Source organism: Sabethes cyaneus, chromosome 3 (genome assembly GCF_943734655.1).
Source record: "Sabethes cyaneus chromosome 3, idSabCyanKW18_F2, whole genome shotgun sequence".
Taxonomy (NCBI): Eukaryota; Metazoa; Arthropoda; class Insecta; order Diptera; family Culicidae; genus Sabethes; species Sabethes cyaneus.
This window is the reverse complement of record NC_071355.1, coordinates 246,893,469-246,915,118: the sequence shown is the minus strand read 5'-3', so window position 1 is coordinate 246,915,118 and position 21,650 is coordinate 246,893,469. Positions and strand designations below refer to the sequence as shown.

Genomic DNA, 21,650 nt, shown 5'->3' with positions numbered 1-21,650 from the left:
CGCTGTCATGGAAAATACGACTGCGTCCTACAGATGAATCGGGAAACACCGGGGAATCCATCATTCGACGGTGTTCCGGATCATAAAGTCATTTTAGGAGACCTTAGATGGTCAGATTAAATTATTGGTCAATTTCATGCTCAACGTAAATATGGCATCACTCCAGATATACATCCGTTTCCTTGGTAACGTATCAACAACGACGGTCGCGAATTCGGAATTGCAATCGAAACGAAATAAAGTTTTTCATATCAATTCAAGTGAATAGTTTGGGCAAAATCACCAACTAACTGTTCGGGTGGAAAATTAAAGTTTTCTGTGTCTTAAGTTAAGTTTTGCGAGTGGCGTGACGACTGGAACGGCCGAAAAAAATTAATAAAAAATCGACGGATCTCAGTATTTAGTGCAATTACTGCCCCAAAAAGTAATAGAACCTATAGCTTCGAGTTGCAAGATCTTATTACGGGGAGCAGATTAGTTGAACTAATTTTATTTTTATTGGATGGTTTCCTGACACTATGGGAGCATGTTGGTACACTGAAGAAGTGAAGGGAAGGGTGATATTCGGTGATATACTGACTGCCATAAATGGACTCTGACGACTTTGTCGTTAAACGATGCTAGTGAGCTAGCAGATTGCTTAAAAGGGCGGCAGCGAAATATAGTTTTCATCTAAAGTTTTATAACGCCATCATTGGAGCACATTAGTAGTTTTCATAAAAGGTAAAATTTATATCCGATAGTTATGTAAAAGTAGCATCAAAATATTAGAATGGTACAAAGTCCTGCGCCCTGCTATTTCTACCGAACGATGATGCTATGACACTTTGGTAAATTACTTGTATCCTTCCTTTGAATACACTCGAAGCATAATGCAAAAGAAAAGCGAGAAAACACCCTTTCGTCTTGAAACCACTTACCTTCTGCTCTCCTATCCTCTCATGCTGTGCTGCTGCGCTGCTGCGACAGCAGTGCACTGCAACCATCGAATTGAGACGCAAATCGAAAGTGAGTTGCGCCTGTCGTCACTTATTCCTGACGCTGCAAGTAGCTCGTATATCATCCGTCCGACTTCATCCCGTCGGAAAATTAATTGCTCGTCTAATTGCCGCTAAAGTCGAACGAGGAGGGACGGAGGAAGCACCTAACCAACACCTTCCATCCGCTTCGCTCGCATCGCTTCCCAAACTTCGTAAGAGCTGATCTGTCTGTACTTAAAGCGTTTTAGACTATTATTGCCGTGGCATTAATCAACCAGCGTTTACCGAGAATTAACTACCAGTCCGAACCAGTGGTGAATCGGTCGTTTCGAAGCGAAGAATTATCAATTTACCGAAGGCAACGGCTGCAGTTTCACAGAATTTTATTTGAAACGTCAATTACTCGCAATAGGAAGGATTGGGACAAACAGTCGGACAGTGATTTGTTTGGACGGAAAATTTCACCATGTACACACGACGCGAATCGCCAAACAATTTGCTGCTGTTGGAGCTCTTTGAACTAGCCACGAACTTTGCTAGATTTATTTCAATTAAATAAATAATTTACCATTTATAGCCTGCGTGCGTTTTTTTTTCTCTGCTCCATCCTATGAAAATCGTTGGTTTCATTCTTAACACTAGAGATCCCGATCTTTTTTATAGTAATTAATAATCTTGATTGGATTATAGTCTAGTTATATACAGTATCAGTTATCTACCTGTCTATGAGCTGGTTTGTACATTAAATTTCGTTGTTGGATAATAATTTCGTTAACCTAGGCCCGGAGTTTAAATGCATGTGTGCATTTGTTTTTCCAAATATTGTACAGGATTATATTTTACAATTTCATCTAGATTTGGTACATCAAAGGGTGGTGGTCTCACGAACGTATTTTTAACGGGTAGCAAAATTTTGCGATTAACAGTTGGCCTAAATTTACTGAATTCACTTTCCAGGTAGACGGATTTGGATCGCGGCTGGAGTTTTGGCGCCGTTGCCACCGGCTGTCGCTGTTAGGGCTGTGGAAGATAGCTTTTCTGGTAGTTCTGCTGCATGGTCGTTACGCTCATCTGGCTGGGATTTTCGTCCTTCACCATCGGGAGAACTGGTTTTGTGAAAAGAATCAGTATTGGAATGGTCCAATCATATTTTAAACGGCTCGTACTCACTTGCAGTATCCCAGTGCGAATAGTAAGGCTCAAACCGTCGCGGACACGGAGGAGGGGTACCGCCTGAAACTATAAATATATTGTTCACACAATTTCTTTATAATACACTTCCAAGTATACTCACCTAGGTTGTTCGACAGAGACCCGTAGGTGTTGATGGTCACAGGTTGCACAGGCTGCTGGAGCTGAGAAAACACCAGTAATCTTATTGTAATTATTTCAAAATTTACTTTGACCAACTTACCGGTGCTGAGTATGAGTAATTGGACCTCGTAGAGCATGTGGTGTACGAACCGAGCTGAGAAGCTGGCATCCAGGTCGTCCTGCAACGAAAAATTACCATTGTCAGTCCACGCAAACACCGGAACGGTCATCACGCAAACCGTTACTTACCCAGCATCATACCGGGGATACGTCTGGTAGGGATTCTGAGGAAACACAGGCCGATGGCTGAATCCTCCGGCATTCGCCATATAGGAATCTCCGAACATTTTCGAGTAGTGCCCGGTACGGTAGGGTCGCTTCATTCGCCTTCTTCGCTTGAAGTTACCATTCTCGAACATGTCCTCGTACTGCGGGTCAAGCGTCCAATAGTTTCCTTTTCGCTCGCCGCCACCCTCACGCGGAATCTTGACGAAACACTCGTTCAGGCTGAGATTGTGACGGATCGAATTCTGCCATCCTTTCTTGTTTTTCTCGAAGTACGGAAAACGAGCCGTAATGTAGCCGTAGATTTCGCTCAGCGTCGCTCGTTTCATTTGGGAATGCTGGAAAAGAAAATATAATAATCACATTGAGAAGAAAAAAACAAACGAGCAACAGAAGGTCCGACTAAGCTTCATCGGTGTCACCCATGCCATGGCGTGGAACATCGAGTGACAGCCACGGCCATTTGAGTTCATAAATGCCCGCCGATAATTACGAAAATTAATTATTCGGACTGAAATTATTCGAGCTCCGCTCGTGACAGCCAGCAAAAAAGTGTCGAAAACGTAGACTATCAGCTTTAATAATTTTTATAAATTAGATGTTTTAATAATCTTTTGCGCGTATGGGATTTTTTTTTTCTTTGTCAAATCCCTCGCCCGACTTGGGCGCAACGGCGCGGCGGGCGATCGCGTAGAATCGTCGTAGGTTGGTTGGATTAAAATGTGATTAATAAATTTCCGTGCTAATGAATGTGTGTAATTTATACGACTCAATTTCCGTCAGTGGGACACTCCGACACCGCTGGATTGCAGTATTTTGTCGGAACGGAATTTGGGATGCTCGAATTTCTCTGGCGTGCTGTTACAGCGGTTGTATTTACTAACCTGAATTGCCATGGCTATCAGTGCCACATAGCTGTACGGTGGTTTCACGTTCGTGTTTCGGTTCGTCCCCGTCGGGCTGCCGGAACTGTAAACGAAGCAGATGCAATGAAGATGTAGTCGGAGAAAAACCATTCTCAGAAAAAATAATAATCAGCACGTGTCAAAGCACATTGCTCCGATTCGTCGATGCATCATGAGGTAATCGCAACATCGCAATATGATATACTGATAAACAAAGCAACCCGCCGGTTTTTTATTTATCGCATCAAATGACACGTATGGAAATAGCTTACCTGGTGTTTGTGGTTCTGTCGTCACCGACCAAGTTGTTGCTGGTAATGTCATCCGTTTTGATTGTCGTCGTGGCGGTAATGATTGCGTCCGCACTTTCCGGTTCCTCGTGCACGCGTTCTATCACGGTAGGTAGCTGGGGTGTTCCGGGGGATTTGACCTGCTCGTACGCTGGTAACGTTACTGTGGTGTAAAGAAATATAAAACGAAATGAATAGTGGCGGAAAACTGTGACTCTCTGACGCTGGTGGTGATAGACACTTTATGCAATCGCAGCCCCTGGGACGGAGAGCATTGCCACAAGTGCACGCGATACGTGTCAGTGACGGCTGATAGCACAGTTATACGGAGCCCTGCAGCTTGTCCGCCGCGCATAATTGGAGGCCGGTGATCTTAGAGCATGGATTATGTGTTTCAATGGCAGTTACTACTAGTGCGTGCCACATCCGTAGCTCAATGGGTCTGAATCTGGGACGCGACCAGCGTCCTACATGCAGTGATAGAAGTGTAGATTCGATTAAAACTATAGTAAACAGTAATGCTGCTCGAATTAGCTGCAATTCAAGCGTTTACTCATCATTTCGATTCGGGATATGGCAAAATGATTAAAGTTTCATTTAGTCCGAGCGAGCGATAAGCCGAACAGTGTGGCCAACGCTGGGAGACTCATAAAGTGACCCACAAAACCGCACAGGTTTGAGAAAAAAATGATTTAAGAAAATTTCTTCGTAAAGCTTTCTCATATTGAAGATCGGCATATCTAGTTCCTTCAATAGTCTAAGTTTCAAATAAGCAACGTATGTAAAATCGTTATTTCAAAGCGTCTCCATCAACCCCAAAGAACAAGGAAACGCATGGTCATTTGCTAACTTTCAGTATCGGATATTCAAATGATTCTTCTGGGAGCAACCTTAAGACCAAATAAAGGAATTTCCGAACGAAACCGTAGCTCTCGCAAATCCCTGCATCTGAAAGGACGGAATGCACGCTGTGGTCTATACAATCATATCCGATTCACGACAATGCGGTTCAACGAAGTCTACAAATGACTCCATTTCGACGCGAACGGTAAACAGTTTTCAACGACGACTCTTTCTAAGATGATTCATTTGTATTGGTACTGTCGTATGTTTTTATTGTTGTCGGTGTCGTGCACCTTCGCCACACTCCGCTTGCAGTTTGGCATAAATTGCCTCCGCCGTCGCAAAGTTCTTACCTATGATATCAAAGTCATCTTCGAAGCCTAGGAGTTGGCTGCCTTTAGTGAAAATCGTGCCTTTCGTTTTCATGCCCGCTCATTGGGTCACCCCCTCAAGGGCGATGGCGAATAATATGCAGGATAAGGCGTCACCTTGATGGAACCCTCACAGCGTGCCGAAGGGACACGAGAGTGTCTCTGAGATACGCACGAAATACTTCACTTGAGCCAATGTAGCTCTGACCAGTCGCGTCAATTTGACCGGAAACCCGAGTTCGTGGATTATATGCCATAGATTGTCTCGATCATCTGTATCGTATGCTGCTTTGAAATCAATAAAAATGGGTAGATGGGTCTGTTATGTTGCGAGCTCCCATGAAATCTGCCTGATAATTCCCTACGAAACTTCGTGCTTAGGGGTTCAACAAAATCTGGGAAAGTATTATGGAATGACACAAACAACTCCTTCCATCAATTCTTCCAATAGTTTCTCCTTCTCCCAAATCTTGGAAATAACTCGGTGTAGACCCGTTGCCAAAATTTCTCAGCCATGCTTGTAAAGCTCTGCTAGTAGGTGGTCCTTATCGGCGGCTTTGTTGGTCTTCAGCAACCCAAGGTGTTCATCGAAGAACTACTTCCACCTGTCGACCACCTCGCGCTCGTTTGTGATCAGATTCCCTCCCTCGTCCCTACATATGTCCGGCATGGATGTATAAACCTTACTAGTTTGGTTCACATTCTATTAAAATTGCGCGTGTCATTGGCTCGTTCTTCACTCCTTTTACCCCTCGGAATCATGGTCTGCTGAATCCTTGCTCGTCGGTATTTGTCCATGTTCTCCCTAGTGGCAATGCTCAGATAACTTTTCCAAGCCATTTTTTCCTCTCCACCGCTTGTTGCCTTTCATATACTAGTCATTCACTAATCATTTACTATATTCCAGGGCACTTCTCTAGGTGAAAACGGCCGCAGTAGCGGCCTCTCCGATGGCCGAGCTGTCTATAAGAACGTGACGGTCAATCTGATTCATTGAACACTGGTCAGGTGATCTCCAGGCAGCGCCGTAGCTTGCCGTTGGCCAAATTGGCCCCTGCCAAGGGCGCCGAAAATGGCCTGCATTTCAGTAAAGTATTAACAATAACATGTGCATTAGAAACTGGACTGATTTTAGCGATTTTTCATGGCACATTATCAGTTGATTTGATTGCAGCAGCCATGGCAAAAACAGTCAAACAACTACGCTCGATGCTTTGTCCGTACTGCCAGCTCCACCCCGTAGCGAAGAACTTGGACATGGTGAAGCACTTTGTATCCGTTGAATAGAGCCAATTTGGAAATTACAACTTCTTCTCCCGCGAGAATAGCGAAAGAAGTCCTGAAAAGAGGACAGTGTTGCGCGACCGTAGCGACAGCAAAATGGTCTCATTGATCCGCGCCTTATGCCTAGAGGTCGGAGCAACCAACTGAATGATGACGAAATACTTGCCCAAAATAGACATTTTTATGCGGAAGCGTTGGTCGAGGCTGGCTGTGTCTGAGTAGCAGGCAATCGCCCAGAGAACGGCTGAAGGTGCTGGTGAAAAACATCTTTTCGACGAAGCACCATGTCGTGGTCATAATGGGCAAAAAACTAGGGTGATTTATCTATTATGGACAAGCGTTACGCCCACTCTATTTTGGACATTTTCCATTAGATGTTGTTGTAAAAGTCCAAAATAGAATACGCGTAACGCCTGTCCAAAATATATAAATCACCCTACTTGATGCTGGACAGCAACGACTGGCAGAAGACTGAGTACTTTACGTCCCCCGATGACGTCAATTATATCTTTCACGCCAAGTTCCCGAAAAAGATCCTTCTATGGTTGTTGATGATCAAGAAGAGAATGTTTAAGCCGCTGTTGTTTTCGTTTGGGGCTTATGGTGAACGAGGAGATACGAAGATGCAGTACAAAGTACCTCCCGGAAGTTGCCGCATTCATCAAGAAATATCGCGCAAATTATGTGGTCTTTTGGCCGAACCTGGTCTTAGCCCATCATGCCAAGAGATCACTAGAGCAAATGAACCGGCCGAAGATAGACGTTGTGCCGATGATCACCAACTCTCCCAACGTCCCCCAACAGCGACCAACATAAATTTTTTTGGCAAAGCCCAACCGGAGTATTTACTTCAATAATTTTGTGGCCAAAACGGAGAAGAATCGCTAAGGCCACGAAAGAGTGAATAATATGCCGACGTTTGTTTTATGATCGGCCATAGTGAAGGTTCCGGTGAACCGCTGTATCCAGCTTTTTACGAGCCATAATGGCGGACCGCATAATGTGTTCGTAATATTTGGATAGCATTTTTGGCATTTCTTAAATACATCGCACGTTTTCTTTCCGCACGTTCCTTTAGTTTTACTGTGAACGTGCGGAAAGAAAACTTGCGATGCACTTTGGAAATGTTAAAAATGCTGTTCAAATATTACGAACACAGATTATGCGGTCCGCCATTATGGCTTGTAAAAAGCTGGATAGCCACCTGGCAGGGCATCGAAACATTTTTATAGAAGGCTTAATAAGCATAGGATGTAAGGAAAATTTGTTTCATTGAATTGCTTTTTGTATTTTTTTTCATCGCCATCCGAAATTAGTCCATTTTTCCAACACATACGTTAAGTACGGCGAACTATTGGATAAGGGACGAATACAAACAAATGATAAACCGAGAACACTGATTTAGGAAACGAGGGTGCGCCAAATCGGGTCTCCGCCAGAATGGCCCGCTACGATTCTGTTCAGGTAGCTTTGTTGATACACCGGAAGCAGCGAAGGTCGTTGGTCGTTATTGTTCGTGTCGGTGTGCAGGCTGTGGAATTTTATCACCGGTCTATAGATTTCTTCCCTGCCGACCTGATCGTTCATATCCCCAATGCGGGTCTTGATGTCCCATGGTGAACAGCTATCCAGCCGCGCGCAGAACGCTACCTTCTGATCGTCGGGTCTATACTTCAGTTGATTGTCTTCCAATTTCTCATGCGATCCTGCACTCTGTACAATACAAAGGCCGTTCCCAATCGTTGGTAGTGCCACCGCTCTGGTAAAAATGAGCCGCCGTAGAGATCTTCCAAACCTTTCATTTGTGACAGATTTCCTGTAGACTTACAATGACAAATTGACGGGAGCTGTTCAAGCGGCAACCAATTACCACCTAAGAAATTCAGCGATGTGCTGCTCCAAGTATCAAGCTGCCATCCGTCGTCCTCGTTTCGTCACCTAGGTCGATGCCGAATATTCCAATCCGTTTATGCTTTAATGTTCGTAGTAGTTTGATTTAGGTTATTTGCCTTACTAGGACTACGCTAGTGAATCTCGTGATAAATAAATCGGAAAAATAAATCTTCACGTTTCAATATAATTTTATTTTACATAGATTATTTTCACAACTTTTTGTCAAAAGTGAGCAAAAAATTCCAAAGCTAAGATTGGAGTTGGGTTTGGGATTGGGATCGGGATTAAAATTGGGCTTGAATTGGGACTTGGGGTTGGGTTTGGAATTGGGATTGGAATTGGAATCGCGATCGGTATTGGGGTTGAGATTGGAATCGGAATTGGGATTACGACAGGGATTGCGGCTTGGATTTGGATTTGGATTGGAATTAAGATTGGGATTGAGATTGGGATTGGAATTGCAATTTGGGTTAGGATTGGGATTGGGATTAGGAGTGGGATCAGAATTGGTATTGAGACTACGATTTCGATTGAAATTGCAGTTTGGATTAGGATTGGGATTGGGATTGGGATTAGGATTGAGATCGGGATTGGGTTTGGGCTAGGGATTTGGATTGGGATTGGGATTACAATCAGTATTGAGATTGAGATTTGGATCGGAATTGGGACTACGATTGAAATTACGACAGGGATTTCGATATGTATTGGGATTGGAGTTGGGATTGGGATTGGGATCGGAATCCAAATCGAGGTTGAGTGAGATGGGCATTAGGAATGGGATCATAATTGGTATTGGGATTACGATTGGGATTGGGATTGCAATTTGGATAGGGATTGGGTTGGAAATTGGAATTGGGATTGGGCTTGGGATTGGGATTACGATCGGTATTGAGATTGAGATTGGGATTGGGATCCGAGTTGGAATCGGAGTTGGGATTGTGATTGAGGTTGGGTTGCCCGAGCATGGTCTATTTTGAGGCATAACGTATTATATAAAGGACTTATAACCACACGTGTCACATTAAACACGCTTGGTTATGAATGCTTTATATTTGTTACGTATGTGTTCACAGGATCACCTGGGATACGATTCAGAAAAATACAGAATGCTTCATGCCCAATGGTTCCGAACATTGATTGGAAATCTTACCATTATTTGTGTACCCCCTAGATTTATTTTTATCTTGGTTATTTCTACTCAACCACGACTAGTTTTGTTTTATTCAGTCGATTCCACGAAAAGCAACGCGAGCATTATTCTTTTGCCACTCGACCATCGTAACAAAAGGCAAAATTATTACGAATATCACGTACTCTTAACAGTTTCGAGAAAAGTTTACCAATGTATACTTGCATAAAATGTCTCGGTAATTTTATTTTCTAGCAAGGAAAATTTGTTTATATGAAACTTGAAAATGTCGATTGTAATGTGATATATAATACTCGTGGAAAATTAATTTCTAAATATACTAGCTTAGTTGGTTTGGGGCGAACCAACCACTGGTTGAAAGCCCCAATAAAATAAGTTAATAAATAAATAGCTTAGTTGGTAGAGCGAGCCGGGGTACTCGACCATCGTGAGACAAACTTCTGGTAATTCTTTCGAGCACCATTGTGTATTGATTCCTATTATTCAATAACAAGCTCATTAATATTATTATTGAAAACTGCTGGCCTAAATTACTGCGGGATTGTTTCGGCTTCGGCAAAAGGTTGTTGTTAAAGTTTTTGCAATAAAACGAGGTACGGAAGCAAACGACGCCGAACTTCTATGCAATAATTTAGTCAGAACCTGAATACCTGAATTTCCCTAGTAAATCATTAGAACGAATTTGAATTAAGAATCAATAAAGTCAATTTCCTTTTCTGAAAACAAACAAGTCTGTTGTGCTTTCTTGAAAATAACGGAAAATCAGTTTCGATTTTTAGAACTCAACTAACTTTTAAGACTGTTATGTTGAACGTTTTCTAAATTTTGAAAGCTCATAAATTTGTACAAAAGTGAAAAGTCATGTTATTTGAAGTTTGCATTTGCACATTTTGCGACTATTTCTTAATAGATACGGAATCGCCGTTTTCCCATTTGATAATTGTTCTGAGCCAATAAATTGACATATTTTACGTTACAAAGTTTACACTCATACGTACAATATTTCACTTGACCCACAATTAGCAGACAATTCGTAAAAAGAAAACAACATTCCCGCGACTTACCCAAATGACTCAGTCCGTTGAAGTTTTCCTGTTTGATTTTCGGCAGGTTTATTATATTCTGAAATGAAAATAAGAAGAAAAAAAATACAAAAGTGAACATTGAAATATGACTTATAAATGCACGACGACAATGGCAGGCTGATCGCAGACACTGAGCTGGCCGTTTCTGTTCTACTCTGTTCTGTTCTGTGACATTCTTCACGTCCTTCTATCGGTTTTTCGCGCCGTGACCACTTTCACACGCGCGCGCGCCTCACAGAGAGTGGCAGAGAAACCTTTCCCATACCCCGACGGGCGGCGGCGACGCCGTTCGAGATCTGGCTATATATTTTTAAACCGTGGGTGTATTATGGATTGAACGCATCTAGAATAAACCAACGTTTCTTGTTGCCTAATTGAAATATAAGGAACAGCTGTAGTGTAGTGAGCATCGGGCGTCGAAACAACGGCTATCACGGTCGCGATCAAGCGCGTCCCGAAGCTGCCTGTCCTCACGTTCCTGCACGGCCCGAAGTTCCGAATAAATGGAAGTATAGTGTTACTCCGTCTCATACGGACACAGAGATGTGACTTTTCAACAACCCGACGGCAGTGACAGGCGGAGAAAATACGAAACTATTCGGCCAATTGAGTAGCAAACCATGCGCACACGTCTGAAGTCCACCCGGTTGACGATGTGATAAATTGAAACTGCTGCAGATTAATATCAATCACCGTCTGCTGCTCGATCCGAAAGCGATGCAAGATTTCCACTGACTCTGCACGGTACAACGGCGGATACAACTAATGGCCGCTTGCTAGCCCATTTACACTGTGACACGATCGTCACCACCGTTCTGAATGGTGCAATTCAGACGGATTTTTCCGTTTCGTAAAGTTTCGTTTAATGGCAGCAATCGCAATTAATCAGACTCTAAATCGGTTGCTTAGGCATTCTAAACTAGTGTTGATAAAACCTACCGAATTCCCATCAAAAAGCACCTTACTTGGCCGAACGCTATTTCTAATGCAAATTAACACTTGTTTTAGAGGGTGACGCGTGCTAGCGAATCTACCGCAATGTTTCTAGTTATCAATCTAAATAATTTGACTTAAAAAAATAAATATTTTTGTTTTCCATACTAGAAACAAATCGTTTCGTGTATCGGACAGTTATTTAAAGTATCTTCCCATGGCTTGCTCGCTCACTCAGCCGTGTGTCCTGGCATTCACCGGGCGTTGATTAGCGACGCCAGACCGAGAAACCAGACCCTAACACCGATTTAATCTTTTTCACTAATATTCTGCGGTGAAATGTCGAATCTTGTTTGAATAACACAACACGGCGATGTACGGGTAAAGCCGAACTCGCTACGCTAGTGTCTAGCCTAGAGAGTGCTTGTCCGATTGAAAAATATTAGCGCAGAACATGTCAACTACAAAGCCGTGCATTAAGCCGAACATCCGTTTTGTTTTGAGAAATAAGCTTGCCGGTGGATTACGGGAGATTGTAGATTTTTTGGGGTTTTGGAACATGGGTTCAGTCAAAGTCTGCCTAAATTAGGCACGCGGTGCTGAACATGACACGTACGCCGGTTACGCATCGTGTGTTCAGTACAAATGTATATATCTTAAGACTAAAATAAAATTTTGTTAAGATTTTGTTAAGGTCAATGTCAATTTAGCATATTTTGAAAATGGATTTTTTAACATTTTATCTTTATTTTTTCGTACTCAATGCACTCTTCAAGTGGGATAATATTTTCGATCCAATTTTTAGGGTAGGAATGCTTCAGGTGCAACCGTGCATTATTTTCCTTTTAACACAAACTCTTTGAAAGTATTTGGAATGATTCATTAACCTTCCTAATAAAGTATGATTCATCAACCTTCCTAATGCATTAGAAAAACCCGATTTAATCCACCTAGTGGTGAAAGGAACTTTTGTTATACCATCTTATATGTCATTTGATATGGGAATTTCCAGCTCAAATATTATTTTTGATTTCTATTTGAATTTGTAAATTTTTTATACAGACGGAAGAAAAAGCAGCGAAGAGCGAACCCAAAACTTCCGAAAGGAATTGTAGACATACGAGCGTTATGCCTGCGGACTTCAAGCATACAGACAACAGGCATAATGGGCGATAGGCATAATAAACGTTAAGCATAATTTACAATACTTCGCTTTCCTATGAATACACATTTCAGCCAAGCATCGATCCGTCACAATGCAATGTGAACCGGGGCCGCCTGGCAGCCCCCCACAGAAATCTCCTCTATTTAGGTGCAAGCGTGATTCTAGGCTTACTAACTAGTAGGAGTTATCCCTTATTGTTAGCAGAAAAATTGACTGGATTTATTGAAAATCGTGCCCCACATTTCGATCACCGCTCGTCTTGTAAAATCTTCAAGCGCAATGTTGAATAGCAGGCAGGAAAGACTATCTTCTTGTCGAAGTTCCTTGCGACATTCAAATGGGTACGACAATCCACCCGAGATTCTCACACAGCACTGAATCTCATCCATCGTAGCCATAATAAGTCTAGTAAGCTTACCCGGAAAGTCGTTTTCGTCCAAAAATTACCATAGCTCTTGTCGGCTTACACTATCATATGCGGCTTTGAAATCGATGAACAGGTGATGCGTTGGGAATTCGGGGCACTTCTGGAGGATCTGCCGCAGGGTGAAGATTTGATCCGTTGTACACATGACATATTTGAGATAAATATGTAATAGAATTTTGAAGAGTGCCCGATCTTAAAAAGTTATCTAGACATTTAGATTAATATACGAATACCGGAGGAGATCGTGTTTCACTTATGATTGCCATTTAAAACAAATAATAATAATTTATAGGCAACATTAAATGTACATTTAATTGCCGACACCCTGCACTACAAATAAGCGGCAATCCTTTCCCCCTTTGACAACGTAACACTTTTCACAGTGAATTGACCTGAAAATTTGCAATCAGTTTCCACACGACATTTTCCTTCGTATCGTCTATGGCCTCCACTCGCTTTCCGGTGGTGGCCCCACAGTAACCAAGCAGCTCAAAAATTGAAACAAAAATAAGTGTGCTAATTTTTAATTGCAAAATAATTACTTTTTTCTTCGCGCTTGATCGCCAAATTAAAATAGATGAAAAAATGTGACGGCGAAGCTCGCAGGCTGAAATGAGACCCGTCGACACGACGAGAGTTCCGTTCAGTTTCATGCAGATTATGCAGGGCTCCAAGCGAACGAGAAAGATTTCCCGAGATGTTCGCACCTATTTGTCAGCAGTTTGTTGTACTGTTTATCGGTCGATTTGTCGGGGGAAAATTGCTCGTACATTTCCTTACTGCCTGCCCGCGTCGGACCGTGTGTACTCAATCGGAGCCGAGTGAGAGCGCCTCCCAGGTCATTCACGCCACATTTTCGCAAATCAACCGGCTAGAAATTGGCTAACGTGGTAAAGTGAAACGAAGCCGGACAGCAGCCAACAAAAATGGGCCACTACCACTCTGCTGCTCTTCTCGGTTTGACTGTTTGTGTAGATTTGCAAACAGCAAAAGTGACGCTTCGGGAGATTTATTACCTGTTTATGAATACGTTGCATTTTAATTCTAGTTAGTTGATCACTTCATCAGCGTATGTTGTGAATACGGTTTGCTCTTGACCCGTCTCGTGATCGGTCGGAGGACGATCGACTGCCCGGCAAGGAATGTAATAATTGAATCCGGCGGTCAACAAGTGTAAATTATTGAAGTGTGAACGTAGCAATTAGTTAATTCGTTTTCCCAAAGATTTATGTATTCAGAATAGAATCTTCTATATAATCATCCAAAAACTTGCTATTTAATTTGATATCACGCTTGTAGCTAATGTGTTTGAAGATATGGAATATTATTTGTTTATCACAAGAAACATAATAATTAGTTAGGTAGTCGCAAACCATTAAATCAAGACCAAACGGGAGAAGAAATTTCCCAACACTACATGCAATAAAACCGATTTTATGATTTTTTCAACACTCCGCTTAACCACAGTGTCAAATGCCAAGCAGTCCTAGCAGAGCGAGCAAGTGCTTATCGTGCGGTGTTTAACACGGTAGTAAAATATCCAACCCATTTCATTGCAGCATAGCATAGGTCCGGTTTCGTTTGGTTGTTGACATTTTTGTTTTCACTCGACGTAGTTTTAGTGCTCAGCTGAAGAATTAGTTCCGGTTTTATTTTCAGGATTAAAGACGCAGATTGCGCTTCTGAACTGAACGGAATTGAGTTATTTAAAATTCCTATTCTAAAATCGATTCGTGGCAGCAGGTGAACATTGATAAACTCCAGAATTATTTTTGGAACAAGTTGCTTTAGATTTTTTTCAGGAATTTTGAAGATTAAAATTTTACTTTAGGCTCAACCACATAGACCTATCGTTCGGTTTAGAATATCACCCGCTGCAACACCCATCGGAAACCACTTATGCACCTAGCACCTAGTCGGGAAACTCTGGAACGTGCCCGTATCCCGTCCAGTAGGCGCTTTCATTCACCGAATCAAGCTCGGAAAGTGTGTTAATGTCCGTGACAATTTTGAAACAATGCTGCTCTATAGTTAGAACACACGATACCCGGTCATGCCGGAGTTCTTTCCCGTTGTCGTTTCGAGCACTCAATGCTCTTGAGACTGCGCGTGAATGATCGTGGAGGAGGTTGTCGGAACATGAATGGAAGAATAAGAAACCTTCGTCGGCTGTGCCAATGCCTAGAGCAGCTGCCAGTTGGCGAATAGTTGTCGTTCGGTGTTTTTAGCCTGCTGCTACTGGTGCTGCTTCTGTCTGTCGTTGCCCCTGCGGGATGGAAACAAGAGAATCCCATATAGACCCTGCTGGGTAATAAATTTTCCTGACTTCTTTTGCGTACGCGCCCGAACCGGCTAATCCCAGCGTGTCAACAGCTTTGGCCTGGCTGACTTCAATCTTCGACCGCGCATTGCACATCGCGTCATCAGGAAGCAGCAAGGAAAGAGTCGAGAAAGCCCCCACCGGGAACTGCTTCTCGTTTCGCGGTCTCGGCCATCTCACGCACCCTACCGTGTGCGAGGTGCCACAATTTACGAGGCACGGTAGCTTGACGCGATTTTAAATTATGATTCAGTGAATGGAAAACCCTAAAAATAACAAACAATTGTCACCACCAGCAGTAATATATTCGCTGGCTTAAGATGGGAAATTCGCTGCCTACACCTTGGACAGGTTGTAAATTGTCAAATGAGGCTGTCTATTTACGCGCAACAAATTAAACCGAATCGTTTATTAACCATATTACATGAACGTTCCCTGCATGACGAATCGCTTGAACTTGTTCACACTTAATGATAATCAAACAAATAAGGTACTATTGTAGAATCGCCTACGAAAGACAACGCTTTAAATTAATTTCCCATGTAGAAGACAGGCAGCAGGTTGTGTGACGATGAAAATCCTATCATCACCATCCGATCGGACGGGAAGGACCCGGGCGAGGTACTCGGCCGCCCGCCTGCCCGTCCGGAATGACTTACGACCAGAATTGTGCGATGATCATTTTATGACACTCTACTTTGGCCCGGCTCTCCCGCCGCCGGCATGCAGGGTAAACCGAAGTCGTTTTTCAAATTTTCCGAGTTCCTTATGCAGATGCAGTGCAAAGTGGCCGTAAAAATTTAGTACCGGTTTAATTTGTTGAAAATTTACGTTCGATCGTATATAATTTTTTGCTTGCAGCGGCGTGAAAACGAGCTGGTAGACCGTTCGCGTAAACCGTACCGTTCGGGACTGGGATTGATGTATTTTACGCGGCAACGATTCTAAATGTGCGATTGCAAAATTAAGAATTAATTATAGATGTTGAAAGCACCTTTTGTCCTGCGTCAATTGTTGCGATCGCACGAAGTTCATCATTTTTTCGCACAAATGAAGAAGAAAAAATAGACGCCATTTCAGCTGGTAAATGCTGCGACTAATTTGAATAATGGTGGATAATAAATTGCTTCGAAAATCTCGACCTACTGCTGGACATGAAATACTGCCTTTCGTTGTAGTACTAACTTTTGTTATGAAGCATTTCGAATTAAAAACATTATCAATTAAATTGTTGGTGTTATAGACTGTCTTTGTTCGACTATACTATCTTGAGAGTACAAATGGTAATTTGATTTGATTGGAGTAATCTACATTCCCAGTCCACGAACGAAATTGAAATATTATGCAAACAATCCCACTACTTAAGAAAGACAGTTGTAGGCTGCTCTACTGTTTGCAGATTTTCGACGTAAGTGTACTTCTTAGGAAAAGATAACGCGAATAACTTTAGTGCTGGAAGTCAATTTTTTTGTTGGAAGATTTTGACAACTTTGGCTATTATTTGAGCGTTTGTTGAAGAAGTCGGTTTAATTGCGGTCCGCGCAATAGCACAAGCTTTGAAGCATATGAGAGAACTTTTGCTAAATTTGCTGAAACCTGACCAAAAAATGAATAAACAGTTCATGAGGCTTATCTGCGTGTAGTTAATTTATAATAGTCGAACTTCAGAGTAGGAATTGTGCACAAAATTTCAGAACTTCTTAGGTAGTCTCCTATCCACCAGACCCATCTTCTTCTTCTTCTGTTGGGTACTCTCACCACTGCGTCCATTATTTTGAACTATTGTGGTATGCCCCATTGTTTCTTTTGCTGTACGCTTCAGGCTTACCTATCACTTATTGAAGAAGTGGTAGGCTGGTAGCTGGAGCGAGACAGGTGCCAATCAGGGATGACTTGGTTTATAAACCTTATGGTCCTGATCGGCGACGCAAACCAGATCTCCCTAGGCTCTAGTAGGGCCTTTTTGAGATACTGCAGTCTGCGTCCTATTAGTGCTCCACAATTGCAGAGTAAGTGTTCCGAGGTTTCGCTCTCGGTATTGCACAGGCGACAAATATCATCTTGCACGAAACCGAGATTCCGAAGATGATATTTACTCGGGCAATGTCCTGTCACCAGACCGGTAAACGTGCTGAGGTCTCTCTTATTGAGACTCAGTAGCTTCTGAGTAACCTTAATACTAGGCATTATAAATTTCTTTGATTGTTTGAGCGACTGTACAGCCATCCAATTGGCCATAATCATCCGGCTCTCCCATTGTTTCAACCCACTCTTCATCACACAGTCCGAGATACCGCAGAATGGTTCCGGACCTCTGAATGGAGAGTTAGAACCACATTTGGCTAGTTCGTCTGCGACTTCATTTCCATCTATTCCGCAATGACCAGGGACCCAGTACAGGTTTACCGAGTTTACCTGGCTCAGTTGCCGTAAGAGACAAATGCAATCCCAGACAAGTTTTGAGAAACACATAAAAGCTTTAAGCGCTTTTAGTGCCGCTTGACTGTCAGAGAAAATGCAGATATTGGCATGTCTGTATTTCCTTTTGAGACAGACGTTTGCACATTCTATTATAGCTGCTATCTCAGCCTGGAAAACGTTTTGACTCCCACCTTTGATCCGTCGGTATAGAACTTGATTGAACCACTGCGGACGCTAGGTCCCCCCTAGCAGACCAGACCCATAAAAGTGACCGAAACACCTCTCTGACTTTATGATAGGGCTGACTTGATTTTTTACAATAACCTAATTCTTGAGGGAGAGCAGTGATGGTAGCAAACCTGTATGTGAAATACTCCGCATTAGACAATTACTCGATCGACTTTATAAGGAAGCACAACATCCCAAGCAGGCAAAGCAGGCCCGATTTCTCACTCGATCTCCTAACTTGTGCGTATGTCTATGGTCACCAGCGAACTCATTTACCATCTCAAGTTCGTCAATCGTGCACCGATTTTACCTATTTAACTGTACCATCTCAGCGTACATGTACATGATGCATTCCCGTACACTCAGCCCTGCTGACAGATTCGTCAGTTGTAACTTGTAACGAAAGGTTCTGATCATCAAGAACGAGAACCGCAACTCATATAAAATTGAACGGCAAGCCTCCTTGTACATTTAGGAGGCTCTTCGGAAAGATTGGAGAGTGGCACAGGCAAGGGTAACAACGGACCACACTCCCATGACACACAATTTGGGTAGAGGCGATAAATTTAGGAAGAGGAATTTAGCAAAATGCGAGATATGCGGAATCATAAAATCGGCTAAAAACCTCATCTGCGTCTACCCAGAGTTCCGTGGGCTACGGGAAGAGTATAATATTTCTAGCAGTATTGCGGAGATGTTCTACAATGATTCTGTGGCGAAAACGTCGCTACTGCTCTTCCAAAATGACTTACTTATTACTTCTACCAACCAAGAGCCGGGGTGGCTCTTGCCGTATCAAGTATTCCTCTTCACTATACTTGGATCTGGACTACTCGTCGCCAATTCGTTAAGCGTTTCGACAGACGCAAATCTGCTTCAACCTGCTCAAGCCATCTAGCACGTTGAGCCCCTCTATTTCTGGTGCCGGTGGGCCGGTTTTTGAAAAGAACCCATTTCACTGCAGTTGTCCGGCATCTTTGCAACATGGCCGGCCCACTGTAGTCTCTCAACTTTCACCAGGTGTACGATGGGAATCACCCAAAAGTCATTGTCTCAATTCCGTAGAGCACTACCGTTTTGTACGATTATCATTTTGTACATCGTCAGCTTTGTGCTGCGGCGTATGCTTTTTAACCGAAGCGTTTTGCGGAGGCAAAGTGCCGTTGCTGGCGATTCTCGGCCATTTTTGTAGAGTTCTGCCGGAAGTAAGTCCTTTCCAGCGGCTATATTATTCTTCAGCTGATCGATTTCTCGCCGGAACTCTTCGATATCAGGACTCGGCACGCTGTTATCGTTTTTAGGCACTGCTAGGTTAACTTCCGTTGCGTTTCCTTCCAAAATGACTCCGGGTGTATAACCAGGTTTGATATACCACAATAGATCAAAATAATGGTCGCAGTGGTCAAATCTTCCGACAAAAAAAAAACAGGTTTGACTAGAGACGGTTTTTGTTGTTGTAGTATGGCGGACGTACGCTCATCACCATCTCCATGTAGCCGCAAACTTGGTTGAGGTCGAAGAAGTCCCCTGGCGGGGTCTAATGGAGACCTCACAGAACCATACCCCCGTTTTGTGGCAATATTCAGCCAAGCAACGCAGCTAAATGCCAAATCCAATGGAGTATTAAGTTGATTTGTAATCTAATTAACTGTAATTTAATCTCATTTAGGACAAGCCAGTCTATAGTGGAACGCCCCATCAATAAAGAGCTACTATTACTACGAACTTTCAGTAGAAAGGAAAATTGGAATCACTCTAGACGTGGAATGTCTAGAGGAAAAAGTTTTGTACAGACAAGCAAAGTTTCAATTTTTAAAATGATTTAATCATAATAAACCTGATGTTTTTGATCCCCAATTTGAGTAAAACTGACATTATTGAAAAATGATTAGTGGACAAACCGATGATGATCTTGTTTTTTTTTACGTCGAAAGACTGGTTCTCTAAGTCTGAGTTTGGACAAAAAAATTTCGATTTATGCATTTTTACGGTACGAATACTAAATACTAAAATACTTGATACTAAAACCCCACCCCTAAACCTTAGGCGCAAATGATAGTCGGAAAAAATTAAAATAAAATTCAAATTTGTTATTTCAGACATATTTTATCCATAAAGCTTTAAAAAACAAGTCTTCAAGGTGTCTGAATTTAAATTCATCTTTCAACGGTACTAGGCTTCAGTTCGTATGGCGCCCAAATTGTTACATATTGGATGAACCCAAACGGTTTCAATCACCTATAAATATTTACAATATCATTTTGTATTTTGTACGAATTTTTATGGGTGAAGGTCTCTTATATACGCTTTCAATTTCTATTTTTTTAAAGTGGGCGACACTGCTTATTAAAAATGTTGAGCGGCTCTTTTAGCAAAAAAATATTTAATTATTTCACTCATATTTTAATTGTAAATGGCTTGTGAATGGTTCACGAATCATGCATGATGTTCAAAGACTTCAGTTATAAAACCGGAAAATGGCCGCCAACGACTAAAAACGTCAACGCACCTTTAGCTACGAGAAGCAGCATACCTGCCAACACCCAATAATAGACAACCATAAGCGCCTCACCCCACAAACATGTTTTGCGAATATAAATATAGAAAACTTTCACGCATTTGTTTGAGGGAGAGAGAACATTCGGAGAAGCTGTCTCTCATCTATTCTCTTTGTGTAGTGTTCGTTCGCACCACGGCAGATATGCCACTACCTGAGCGAAACTAAACTTGCACCAACTGGCTTACTTTATGTAGCACTTTTTTCTCCCTCACTTCAACTGTTCCTCGATAGTATAGTGGTCAGTATCCCCGCCTGTCACGCGGGAGACCGGGGTTCGATTCCCCGTCGGGGAGGCATTCGTTTTTTGCTTGCGGTGCCAGTTTTTTGTACTAAGCAGAGCCCCCCCCCCAAGCTCAAACAAAAATGGAGAACACATAATCCCCACTTTTTTACACCCATCACCACCCATTTTTCGTCTTGTATTCAATACCTCGAACAGGTGGTGGTAGCTGAGGTCCCCACTTACGCCCACAAAGTATAGTCGGAAAAATTGGTATCACCGACCGACCGACCAACCAACCAGTTGATTTACGATATCTCTTTGCTCCGTTAAGATTCCATGGTTTTCGGCTGGTAAACACCGCGGCTGTCGTTGCATTTATCGTTAGTAGAATGGAAAGCCATTAGCAAGTATTGTGCCTTGTGCTATAAAGAGGTTGGGAAATTCGAACGACTGCGGTTTTCGGCAGTAGTCGAGTTGTGAGATGTTTGCGTTTCTCCCCCGGCCACAATTTTGACTAATGATCATCCTTCGGGGCGGAAAAACAGCGAACGCAACCGGGGAGGCTGTGTGTATAGGGAGCAAGCAGCTATAGCTGAGCGAACAATCGCGTCCGCATGGGACCCGCACAGCCGGACGGTGATTAGCTGCTTTTTCGTATAAACATTTTGATTTTATAGTCAGTTTTGTTATTGTTTAGCTTTATGGTTGTTTTATTTTCGAATTAATTTTCGTGCTCTCCGCTCGAGCGGAGTGGCCGAACGGAGGCATGCAGCATACCCGCAGGAGCGATTGTGTGATTGAGCCATCGCCGTTTCGGTCGGTCGCAGTTTAGTGAGTGAGTGTGACCCCTGCGTGTTCCGAGGCGGGGTTCATAAATCATTTCGGAAATTTTATTTATTTTAAATAACTGAACTGTACCATGAATGAATTGTTTCAATTTTTCTGGTGCGAGCTGGGTTGTAAAGCCAGCTTC

At 42.6% G+C, this 21,650-nt stretch overlaps 1 protein-coding gene and 1 non-coding gene across 3 annotated transcripts in view; one reads left to right on the top strand and one right to left on the bottom strand.

The window, feature by feature from the left end:
• Nucleotides 1-1,388: 1,388 nt before the first annotated feature.
• LOC128742517 (forkhead box protein I1-like) overlaps nt 1,389-21,650 on the bottom strand; it is a 32,091-nt gene continuing 11,829 nt past the window's right edge. The window contains exons 3-10 of one of the 2 annotated variants that reach the window (XM_053838910.1): nt 10,380-10,437; nt 3,757-3,937; nt 3,464-3,548; nt 2,544-2,917; nt 2,395-2,473; nt 2,275-2,335; nt 2,151-2,219; nt 1,389-2,086 (exon numbers count right to left, since the gene is read on the bottom strand). In XM_053838910.1, the coding sequence (XP_053694885.1) occupies nt 1,995-2,086; nt 2,151-2,219; nt 2,275-2,335; nt 2,395-2,473; nt 2,544-2,917; nt 3,464-3,548; nt 3,757-3,937; nt 10,380-10,437 (999 nt within the window). In that variant the 3' untranslated portion in view covers nt 1,389-1,994. The remainder of the gene's footprint in view (nt 2,087-2,150; nt 2,220-2,274; nt 2,336-2,394; nt 2,474-2,543; nt 2,918-3,463; nt 3,549-3,756; nt 3,938-10,379; nt 10,438-21,650) is intronic. The other variant, XM_053838911.1, reaches the window with a different exon arrangement.
• On the top strand, nt 20,676-20,747 carry Trnad-guc (transfer RNA aspartic acid (anticodon GUC)). Its single transcript has one exon. It is a non-coding gene; the product is annotated as a tRNA-Asp (tRNA).